General features: G+C 42.9%; 1 protein-coding gene across 1 annotated transcript; it reads right to left on the bottom strand.

The window, feature by feature from the left end:
- Positions 1 to 11,104: 11,104 nt before the first annotated feature.
- On the bottom strand, positions 11,105 to 11,821 carry LOC109770420 (uncharacterized). Its single transcript, XM_020329123.3, has one exon. It carries the CDS (start codon positions 11,744 to 11,746, stop codon positions 11,378 to 11,380), a length of 369 nt encoding a protein of 122 aa, XP_020184712.1. The 5' UTR covers positions 11,747 to 11,821; the 3' UTR covers positions 11,105 to 11,377.
- Between the last annotated feature and the right edge of the window lie 545 nt (positions 11,822 to 12,366).

The following is a 12,366-nucleotide window of genomic DNA, read 5'->3' as shown; positions in this document are numbered from 1 at the left end:
AATTGATTTTTCTCTTCTTACATAGAGAAAACAATTTTAGGTAAGATCCTTAAAAATTTAAATATGATGAGGAATATGATTAAGCAATCTCTCAGTGTGATTGTTATCTGTATGTTATAGTGACTTTTTAAAAGGAAGGTATCTACTCCACTAGAGAAGTTGTGAAACATGTAAAGTAAAGCAGCGTCATTTGTATATAGTTTGTTGAGCCAAACCAATCGCGTTTACTTGGTAGAGATTGTCCATGCGTGAAAGCGTGGGCCCTTTAACCGTGTCTAAGCTTCTGATGGATCGACACAAAAGGACCCCCAAGCAAATAAACAACTGGCAAATAAAACCTACAAAGGAAACAATGCAGCAAATCATATCTACTTCTAGTCCTTGCAAAATACTTATGATACTACATCACTAAGGCTAAGTTCTTTAGCAATTCATTCGAAAACCCAAAGGGCAAGGGCCAAGAACTAAGACAATTTTCATTAAACAGAAAAGAAGATTTAATCTTTTATATGTGGAAACCAAATCGAAAACCTTATGTTACCGGTTTACGAAAAAAACAGGCTACATGACTTCTGTGTGTATGCAACAAATATGACTTCTTAAATCAACTGGCTACATGTCATATAAATATGACTTTCTAAATCAACTGGCTATGTATCATATGTTCATATGCTTTTTCAATCCCTAGGAAGCTAGTGACATGGAAAAGATAACAGGTGGTTTACATCCATCAACAAATAAGACGGTAAATATAGCACAGATGAATCCACAGGCCACCGCACTCTAAAAATATCTCTACCTCGCAAAGAATGGGGAAATACAAGAATAAACTTGAATCATGTGTTCCTTTTTTTCTTGCTCTGAAGAGGATGTAACCAGCAGTAGTCCTTCCAAAAAGGACAAACTTGAGCTACCGAATAGTCTTAAGGATAATAAGTAAAGGAAAACAAATGCTACTATGAGAACCTTTAACTCGTAGGTGTTGGCACGCGAAATAGCCGCGCAACACCAGGATAACCGTCGTGCTTTCGTGACGACGAACGATTGCTTTACAGGCAAAGCAACAAAGATTTCATCGTTTTCGTGGAGGAGAACCGGCCGCTTTCCAGCGCAAAGCAGCAAAGATCGCCAAACCCTAGGGCTGCTAGGGCTCGGCCGAGAAGAACGACAAAGATAAAAGACGTACGTGAAAAAGTAGTTTGTATTGATAGATCGATTGTTTTCTTTTTTCAATCGGCCACGGCCTTACATATATATGGCACGCTGGACTTGGCGTATAAGATTACAACTCTGAAGCTAAAACCGATCAGGACTAGCCTTTCTTGATTCGGTTACCATGTAGCATACGTCTACAAAAAAATATACTTGCCAATCTAAGTACGTAGCAAATCTAGGCCATATCCACGTACATGCACTCTTGTATATATGAATAAAGTATTCTGGCCACGTCGCCATCACACTAAATATAGTGGTTAAGCATATGTATAAATACCTTGAGCCCACAAAGAAAATATTTAAATATTCCGGCAACGTCGCAAATCAAACTGGATAATGGCCATAAGGACTAAGCACACTTCTTCATATACGTAGATATATATCACTTGCATATATCACTTGCATGCATCACGCCCATGGTCCAGTATAGCATATGATTCTTCATAGAACTTGTATCTTCACCTTCCATGAAAATTCCTGTGGGAATACTTTAACAATTCATTAACCGGTCAGCTTGACAAATCATTGATTTAATTTGGCTCATCATATACTAAGTAGCCAAATTATACCATCAACACATGCCCCCTGTTTTTGGTACAATTGTATTGACCAAAAATACTAGAGCAGTTACCGTAGGATGAAGCCGATCATTGATCATATCATTACTGAGGGCGATGTCCGAAGATACATCGGCCAAATTTGCTTAGGGCGATACTTGGAATAACATATTGGCCACAACATGTTCAGGCCTCCTGCCACATGCTAGGATAGTACTTCTTCAAATATTTTCCATTGAGAGCTTTCGATAACTTATCTCCCGACTTTCGGCGTCGAGCAAACGACGGCTTAAGTATGCAATGATGTATTCTTTCCCGCTGACCTCTTGCGCCAACACCGCACCGATCACCATATCTTCTGCAGCAATGTACAGCCTGAACGGCGCACCGGACTTAGGCGCCCGCAATATTGGAGGATTCGACAAGCATCGTTTTATATAATTAAAAGCATCTCGTTGCTCTTCCCCCCAAGTAAATTCGGCTTCATTCTTTAGCCGAAGTAAAGGAACAAACGATTCAATTTTCCCTTACTTTTCTGATCGGCTTTCATGTTAGCTTTGATAAATGTAGGCCTCGGAATACTTCCATCACCAATATCAATTTCTTCAAGTGGATCAGCCGATGAGAATCCCTGTCCAAGCTTTTCCATGTTATCAAAATCTTCAATAGTTTCATGCATATCGTTCTTTCCGGAACGATACTCCTCCGTGCGTCTTTGCAGCCACTTAATACTGTCGTCTTTATTCATCATTTATATAGATAAATCATTAAGCCGAGCTACATTAGCCGGCTGTGCATTTATAGGTACAAAACCATCTCTACCAATACTGACATAATCATAGTCCGATAAATCCCTACCGGTCAAACATCGCATCTCACCGTGTTGCCAATCAACCGGCGCATCTGTCAAAACAATGCATGAAGAATTATCGGCCTCAATCACCTCCATATCATCATTAACCCACTGAATTAAGCACTGATGTAAGGTAGAAGGGATGCAACAATTTGCATGAATCCAGTCGCGTCCCAATAGAATATTATACCGGCCTTTGACATCAACAACAAAAAACGCAGTCGGCAACGTTTTGCTTCCGACTGTGAGCTCCATAGAAATAACACCCTTAGCCTCGGACAATTCTCCTGAGAATCCACTAAGTCCCATATTGGTCTTCATTAACTCGCTCTCTTTTCGGTTCAGTTTAGAAAATACCGAAAATGACATAATATTAACACCTGCACCGCCATCAACAAGCATGCGCCCAATAGGCTTACCATCAATGTGACCTCTGATAAATAATGGCTTTAGGTGCTGCCCATGCTTCTCTGGTTTCTCAAATGTAGCATTCTTTGGACCAAGAACAAGTTCAGCAATTTCAGCCTCGGGCGTGCGAAATTCAGCAGGCAACGCGAACACCATATTAACATCCATATCAGTTGGTACATCTTTATTATTCTCTGAATTTTCTGCAATAATGGTGTCATCCGTATTTTTATTTTCCTCCGCTGCGATGCGATTCTCCTTCCAAGTCTTTGTAGGTACCATTGGTTTATCCAGATTGAACCATCTATCGCGCTTTTTCTCAGCTATCTCTTCCTTTATTTCCAATGTCCGCAGTCTCTGTACACGTCGTTTCTGAGTGTGAGTAAGTCCATTCGGGCACCACTGAGGTGCTGGTTTAGTCCCTGGCGCGACTGACTTAATTTGGCTGCCCCCCGGGTACTTTGGCCTGTACTGGCGTACTTCTGTTTTTCCGGCGAACATTTTATCTCTAGCCGAAAAACTTCATTGTTGATCATATACGTTAATAGCATTAAACTTCTGGCCGTGTACATTGCTTGAATCCCAACGTACATATATACTAGTATTAGACTTGATACCTTTGTACGCTCCTGGACCATAACTTCCCATGACCAGATCAACTTGTGAGCTTGCCGATTTAGACATTTGACTAGTACGTGAGGATACCACAAATGGCTTGTCTGATTGTGCATGCATGCTATGCCCAGAACCAGTTTTTTCTTCACATTGATTAGGTCGACCCATTGGCTGCACCTTCACACCATTGTTTTCCTCTGTACTAACAATTTCCTTTGGGATCGATCTTAGTTCAACATCATTGCTTGCTTCTGTGCTATTGAGAACAACCTCATCTGATTGATGTTCCACCACTTTCAGCCTGGCACCAAAATCATCTGGACATTTTATTGGTTTAGGTTCAGCATGCTTCACCGGCATCCATACTCGCTTGTGGTCGCCCTTATAGTTTTTGCCCTCTGCATTGCGTACTGGTGATCGACTTCCTCGAATCTCAATGGCGTCACGTGACTTAGCTCCTTCATTAAACCGAGCTCTTTTCTCATGTACACTTGGTCTGAACATAGGCATTGGCGGGATCCATCCCGGCTGAAAATAACCTGCCGGCCCTGTAGGATATGGCGCCCAAGGATTAAACCCCCATGGAGGAAACTGCGGATACATAGAAGGTGCACAACCCCAATATGTCGGCTCCATTACAAAATACGGCTGTTGGTCATATGCACTTCCTTACCATTGCTCATGACTGCGAGGTCCAGAAGGAGATCTAGGACGCTTATTACCTCCGAGCCGATTAAACACATTGCTGGTCTTGCGTGAGGTATATTTTTCCAACAGCATGCTAACTGTCGGCTTTGGCCTTGGAGCTTGTCTCCTCCCTTCGTTGACTTTCCACACTTCTATTTCTGGATTTTTTGGTTTGATCATCCTTGGAGGAGCACTGTTATCAACAACGTTTTTCTCTCTTGCGGATTCGGTCTGATCCGACTGAATAAGCATTTTTTTACTCTCAAGCTCGGCCACATTGATAGGAAAAGGGTCGCTGTCGAGCTTCACCTTAGAACCTTTTGTAAATGTCAATCGTCCTTCATTGATAGCCGATTGCACCTGTCGACGAAACACGTTATAATCATTAGTAGCATGAGAAAAAGAATTGTGCCACTTACAATAAGCTCTTCTACCCAATTCTTCTGGAGGTGGAATTACATGACCCTCCCTCACTCTAATTAATTTATTTTGCAGTAACATATCAAAAATTCTATCACACTTGCTTACATCAAAAGTATATTTAATTTCGTCTCTTCTAGCAGGTGTAGGTTTCAAAGCAGAACATGCAAAAGGTTTTGACTTTGGCGCTTGAACCCATTCGGCTACACATATATTAACATCATCCTCACTAGCCGAATCACTATCATAATCTAAGGCATTAACCGCATGATTATCTCTCTCTTTATTTCTGTTATGTTTAAACCGGCTATATTGTTTAATTTCCTTAGCCCGGTTTTCTTGCGCCAAAGCCTTCTGCAAAACTTGGTTAACATCTAAAAATTCTTGCCCTTCTAGTTTATCCTTAATATGAGCGAGTAAACCCGAAAAGGCAAGATCGGCTAAGTCCTTTTCGGCTATGGTCAAGCTGAAATATCGGTTTTTGACATCCCTAAACCTCCTAATATAATCATGAACATGCTCATTATATTTCTGCCTAACCATAGTTAAATCTGAAAGCCGAAGTTCTGTTTCACCGCTATAAAAATACTCACGAAATTTTTGCTCCAATTGTGCCCATGTTGAAATAGAATTAGGAGCAAGCGATGTAAACCAAGTAAATGCAGTACCGGATAGAGATAAAGGAAATAATTTTAATCTAAAAACATCCGATGTGCCGACCTCGCTGCATTGTGCTAAAAATTGTCCTACATGCTCAAAAGTAGATCTACCATCTTCCCCCGTAAATTTAACAAAATCTAGAATTCTAAAACCACGAGGATATGGTGTCGAGTCAAAGTAATCAGGGTATGGTTTTTGATATGCACGTGCTCTACCCTTAGGTTCTAAACCAAATTCTCTAAATATACTAGCAAGCTGATCCTTAAAATTATCATTCGGCTGTAGAGAACTAGTTTGTGGATCAGATGGAACATAAGCACGTGGCGGAAGCTCCGGCAACGAAATTTGAGCATGTGAAGTTTGCAATGGAGACCCACTAAAGTATGAATCGGGTAACGGCCCATACGAAACCCGCGGCAGTGGTGGCGTACTATATGCCACTGTCCGATAACTAGGTTACTGCAAATTAGAATTAAAACCAAAACTTCGGTTATTGCTATTGTGATTTTGTGGAACCGAAGTCGAACCGATAGGAGCAGTAGTACGAGGAATAAAATTATTAGCCGAAGTGCCCACATAATTCCGGCCATCCAGATTATTGTTTAAAGGGACGTGAGGCTGCATAGCATTAGCCGATGCACTAGGCGTATGTATATTACTTGGCAAATTGTTAAATCTGCTACTGTCTGGTGGCAGCGTTCTTTTTCCAGAATACTCATCATTGACTTGCAGCACTAATGATTAGACAATTTTCAAGATCTTTATTAAACTGCACCTTAAATTCTTCAAGTCTATTAGCTACTGCTCGAGTAATTGTACGTGTCGTATTTTCCATATCAGAACCATATTTACTAGCTACGGACACATCAATTAGATGAGCAATTTCTTCAGTTGAGTTTTTTACCTGAGCATTGGAAGGGCTCGGAACTACCTTTTTGACGACGCCATTCCTCGTCTTCGCGTTATCCAGCCAACTTCAGCTTCAACCTTTCAACCTTTTCTTTCTCAAGCTCCTCTTCAAGATCGCGCCGAACATCTTCCGACAGATCATCGAGTGTGACGGCGATGACGTTCTCCGGGTCGATGTCGCTCCCGTTCTTGGACTCGGTACTCATCGTGTAGCTCTTCTCTTCTCGTCCCCAGCGGAGTCGCCAATTGTGTTGGCACGCGAAATCGCCGTGCAACACCAAGATAACCGTCGTACTTTCGTGACAACGAACGATTGCTTTCCGAGCAAAGCAACAAAGATCCCCTCGCTTTCGTAGAGGAGAGACGACCGCTTTTCAGCGCAAAACGGCAAAGTTGAACCAAACCCTAGGGCCGCTAGGGCTCAGCAGGAAAAGAACGACAGATAAAACATACGTAAAAAAGTAGTGTTTGTATTGATAGATCGATTGATTTCTTTTTTCAATCGGCCACGGCCTTACATATATATGGCACGCTGGACTTTGCGTATAAGATTACAACTCTGAAGCTAAAACCCATCAGGACTAGCCTTTCTTGATTCGGTTACCATGTAGCATATGTCTACAAAAAAATATACTTGCCAATCTAAGTACGTAGCAAATCTAGGCCATATCCACGTACATGCACTCTTGTATATATGAATAAAGTATTCCGGCCACGTCACCATCATACTAAATATAGTGGCTAAGCATATGTATAAATACCTTGAGCCCACAAAGAAAATATTTAAATATTCCGGCAACGTGCAAATCAAACTGGATAATGGCCATTAGGACTAAGCACACTTCTTCATATACGCGTAGATATATCACTTGCATGCATCACGCCCATGGTCCAGTATAGCATATGATTCTTCATAGAACTTGTATCTTCACCTTCCATGAAAATTCCTGTGAGAATACTTTAACAATTTATTAACCGATCAGCTTGATAAATCATTGATTTAATTTGGCTCATCATATACTAAGTAGCCAAATTATACCATCAACAGTAGGCACTTCTATACTGCCTTCACAGAATAAAAGCTTCTACATGTTGCAATGCTGTGAAGACAGTTAGATCTTCTACTCCCTCCGATCCATATTAATTGACGCTGGTTTAGTACAATTGTACTAAACCAGAGTCAATTAATATGGATCAGAGGGAGTAGATTTTTTCTCGGTTCTAGACCCAATGACTTGTATGATAAGGTGACTGTATGATAAGGTGACTGTATAGAACAAAGCGCCTTATCACCTGCTGTTGAACTTGCACTCTCCACTCTTTCCACTTGACAACCAAGTGACAAGCAGGATCCATGCTTTATGATACATGTTTCAACCAGGACTAAATGTTTTTCTCCTATTTCTAAATGTTGAAAAGAAAAAATGCTCTGAAATTCGAACCAATTATGCAAAACAAATCAGACTGAGGTACTTTCAAGCAAAGATTACTCAGTACCATTTTCTGAAAAAATATCACCAGAGATGCAAAATGTCAACAAGGATTAATTCACAGGGTGTAGTCTAAGAAGTCCCTACATGAAAAGGAAGCTGCATTGCTCCAAGTTCAAATGCCGTGTCAAAAAAATCTGCTGCTTATATGTGAAATTAGTAAAGAGAATAGAACAGACATCCATGGAGAAGGAAATGCTACAAAGGGAAAAGGAAAAAAAATGAAGAAGCCGAATTGTGTTATTTATTCAACCCGAAAATTGTGCCAGATAATTCAAATGGCAGATTAGGCCAGATGCACAAGCACACCATCCACAAAAACAATGCAAACCAATGACTCCATATCGCAGAGGGGTACAAAATGCCAATGTTAATACTCCAACTTTCCAAAGTGCACCTGATGACAATTCCAACTTGGCATCAGTATTCCAAGTTGTCAACAGAGCAAGGCGATTCTACCTTGCGGTTCGGTGGTGTTGCTGTTTGCTCCGAAATCATGCAGCTTCTGCGGTATCTCAGAGGAGACTTTCTGCTTCAGCTCCAGCAGCAGCTCCCTCCGCGTCTTCCCCTCTCTCGCAAACACCTTCTGTAGATTCCTCACCTGATAACACCCAAGGCCAAATCCCAAACGGAGAAGGTCAGATAACTACTGATTCAGAATTGATGGTTTTCAAAAGCTCGACTGGAGAATGCGAATTGACCAAGCAGTGCCCAGTTGCTCAAACCATGGCACAGCACTGCAAGACGGTTATGCCGAAAATGCTCTCGATGTTTGCATTGCGATCGGCCACGGGAGCGGGGGATTTGAGGTTTGGGGTGCAACGAGTGGCGGTTAAGTGGTGGTAACCTCACTCGGCATGACGGTGACACGAACGAGCAACGACTCTCAAAACTTTTCTTGAGAAAGCTATCAAACTATCAGTGCTGTATTTCCCGGTAGTCTCTGCAAGTATCGAAGTCTCTGCAAGTTAAAGGTAGCAAAGTAATATGCTAAAGCATAAAAGCTTCTACATGTTGCAATACTGTGCAGACAGTTAAATCTTCTAGAATTCTAGGTTCTAGCCCCAATGACATGTAAGATAAAGTGATCGTATTGACCATTTCATAGAACAAGCGCGCCTTATCACCTGCTGCTGAACATGCACTGTCCACTCTTTCCACTTGACAACCGAGTTACAGGCAGGTGCCATGCTTTATGATACGATCTCATATGGATAGCCTTCAACGAGGAGTAGAAGTTTTTCTCCTATTTCTAAATGTTGAAAAGGAAAAAAAAAGCCTCAGAAATTTGAACCAATTATGCAAAACAAATCAGGCTGAAGTGCTTTCAAGGAAATGCCTCAGTACCATTTTCTGAACAAACATCACCAGAGATGCACAAGAACAAAACTAGAGTTCCAATGGTTAAATATATACAGAGACATCGACTGGGTAATACCGTTTCAACCAGCACTCTTGATGCTTAAGCTCATATTTATCAGATGAGTGGCATCCATACTTTGATGGATAATAAACACATACTCCCTCCGTTCCTAAATATAAGTCTTTGTAGAGATTTCACTAGGTGGACTACATACGGAGCATAATGGACGAATCTACACTTAAAATGCATCTATATACATCCGTATGTGGTTCATAGTGAAATCTCTACAAAGACTTATATTTAGGAACGGAGGGAGTATATTGCATTTTAGTGCTCCAGCCTGGCCCTCTTGGCCTGGTCTATGCAAGCTTCACAGCAACCAGCAGCACTTTCTTTATGATGTCTTAAGCCCCATCAAATAGCAGCACCACCATAATCAGATGGACCTTTATCCTATCCCTTCTTCTGCAACATCAATACGTACAAATAGCAGTCACTCAAATATTTCTTACATCATTTTTTAAAATCATTCCAGAAGAAATCCAAATCGTCTTCAGTCATCTCCAAAACTAAATAAATTGGTAAATGCTATATACGTGATAATATATATAAACTTTGCAAGAAAATGAAATGACAGCAGCAGTTGACAGTATGAAGCAACATCAAAAAACGCTTAACTTTTCTGAATTGTTGACAGCTCATGGCACCATCCTGTCATCATTTTCTCAACAAGGGTTAATTTATAGAGCATAGTAAGAAGTCTCTATAGATGAAAAAGAAGCTACACTGATAGAAATCCAAATGCTGTGTCAAAATCTGCTGCTTATATATGAAGTTAGTAAAGGGAGTAGAACAGATGCAAATGCTAGAAATGGAAAAGGAAAATGAAGAAGCCAAATTATGTTATTTCTTCAACCCGAAAATTGTGCTACTTCTCAGATGTGTCGAACGCACACTTCAAACTACTTTGGAACCATGAGATGACCCATGCCCCGGCCAACAAAGCGCCTGGTAATTCAAATGGCAGATTAGGCCAGATGCACGAGCACGCCATCCACAAAAACAATGCAAACCAATGACTACATGTCGCAGAGGGGTACAAAATCCCAGTGTTAATACTGGCTATGAGAGTGCAACACTCAAACATTCCAAGTGCACCTGATGACAATTCCAGCTTAGCATCAGTATTCGAAGTTGTCAACAGAGCAAGGGGATGCTACCATGCTGTTCGGTGGTGTTGCTGCTTGCTCCGAATCATGCAGCTTCTGCGGTATCTCAGAGGAGACTTTCTGCTTCAGCTCCAGCAGCAGCTCCTTCCGCGTCTTCCCCTCTCTCGCAAACACCTTCTGTAGACTCCTCACCTGATAACACCCAAAGCCAAATCCCAAACGGAGAAGGTCAGATAACTAGTGATTCAGAACTGATGGTTTTCAAAAGCTCGACTGGCGAATGCGAATTGACCAAGCAATGCCCAGTTGCTCAAACCACGGCACAGCACTGCAAGACGGTTACGCCGAAAATGCACTCGATGTTTGCATCGCGGTCGGCCACGGGAGCGGGGGATTTGAGGTTTGGGGAGCAACGAGCGGCGGTTAAGTGGTGGTAACCTCACTCGGCATGCCGGTGACACGAACAAGCCACGACTCTCAAAACTTTTCTTGATTCAGACATTAGACATCATCTGTGTGACACTTGGGGTGAGCAACTAATGCCCAGTTAAGACTGACACTCTTGTGGTGACCTTGAATCAAGCAGGATCAGTCACCATCAGTCCATATAACTCCAGGTACACGTATGGCACTCAAATGCAGTCCACGAAATTTGAATGCAACTGGACGCCTACGTGATTCTACTCTTGTTTGCAGCATCACCATAGCCGGCTGTGGTATCCAATTCTTCAAGCACATAGAGCGCATCAACAACCAACTCAGAAAATTATTGAATATATAGAGGAAATGCAAAATTGGTCCAACCAAGTGCAGCACAATGTGGCGCGCTGTGAGTAGTAGGTAACAAAATGTGGTTTCCGGTTCGATACAATCCGGCAGCCCCTCTCCGGCATTTCCACAAACACATGGCGTGCACGGTCATGGTTCAGAGGCATCTACACAAGCCAAGAACCGAGATCTCAAAGAGTAAACAGGGACGAAGCCGTCGACGAGCAAGGCGCGCCGCCACGATCTGGACGGAGACGAGGGAGCTAGTGGTCGTCGGTGGCGGGGGCGGCGGCGGGGGTGGGAGGGTGAGCGGCGAAGATGCGGCGGAGGTGGGAGGCGAACGCGCCCGAGGGGTCGGCGCCGGCCTCGCGGTCGAGCTCGTCCTGGAGCTCGCGCATGCGGTGGGAGATGTGCTCCTGCTCGAGGCTGAGCTCGGCGGCGTCGTTGGCGAGGTCGCGGACGCGGTGCTTCTGGCTCAGGGACCGCAGGCTCATCATGAGGATGCCCGACATCAGCAGCAGCTGCACGAACCCGTCCTTCCGCTTCGCCGCGCTCGCCAGCAGCCCCAGCGCCCGGCGGCCCCCCTGAGCCGCTCCCCCGCCGCCGCCGGTGGTGGTGGTTGTGCCCGCCATCCTCGCGCGTGCTCCTTCTTTCGTGTGGGCTTTCGGTGGATGGATCGTCGCGCGACGGTGGCGGAGAGGGCAAGAAATGGTTGTGTTTTGTATGGTAGAAGTCCAGTGGGCCGCGGATTGTGGCCCGTACCACCTGTGATCCAAAAGAAGAGACCGAACAGCTGCGCAAGAGCTATATGTCGCATTAAGCGGTGGATCCTATCTGACGCGCGCGTGCGTCCAGGAGAGGCGGCTTCGCTGAAGCGCTGGAGCTCCTGCGCGCGACGGGCCGGCCCACTTCGCCCAGGCAGACCGGTTTTGGGAACATGCTAGAAGGTTCCCTAAACCGGTTTTTTTCTTTTTGCCGGTTTTGTATTTTTCCTGTTTCTTTTATTCTTTTTTGTTTCTGTTTTTTATTCTGTTTCTGTTTCTTTTTCTTTTTTCCTTCTCTTTTTATTTTTCCTTTTTCGTTTTTAAAAAAGTTTGAAATTCTGCATTTTCTTCATGATTTGAGGAAAAAAATCACTGTTTTTAAATTTTGTTCATAATTCAAAATTTGTTCAGCGTATATTGCAGAAATGTTCAATGTATGTTTTAAATTTTGTTCGGCGTATATCACAAAATTGTTCAGTATGTATTGA

Source organism: Aegilops tauschii, chromosome 7, assembly GCF_002575655.3.
Source record: "Aegilops tauschii subsp. strangulata cultivar AL8/78 chromosome 7, Aet v6.0, whole genome shotgun sequence".
Classification (NCBI taxonomy): Eukaryota; Viridiplantae; Streptophyta; class Magnoliopsida; order Poales; family Poaceae; genus Aegilops; species Aegilops tauschii.
Note: the sequence above shows the minus strand (reverse complement) of the source record. Positions and strands in the feature narration are given on the sequence as shown.

What these genes read in the sequence shown, in the direction of transcription:
- LOC109770420 (XM_020329123.3), bottom strand. Translation starts at nt 11,746, where the DNA reads ATGGCGGGCACAACCACCACCACCGGCGGCGGCGGGGGAGCGGCTCAG.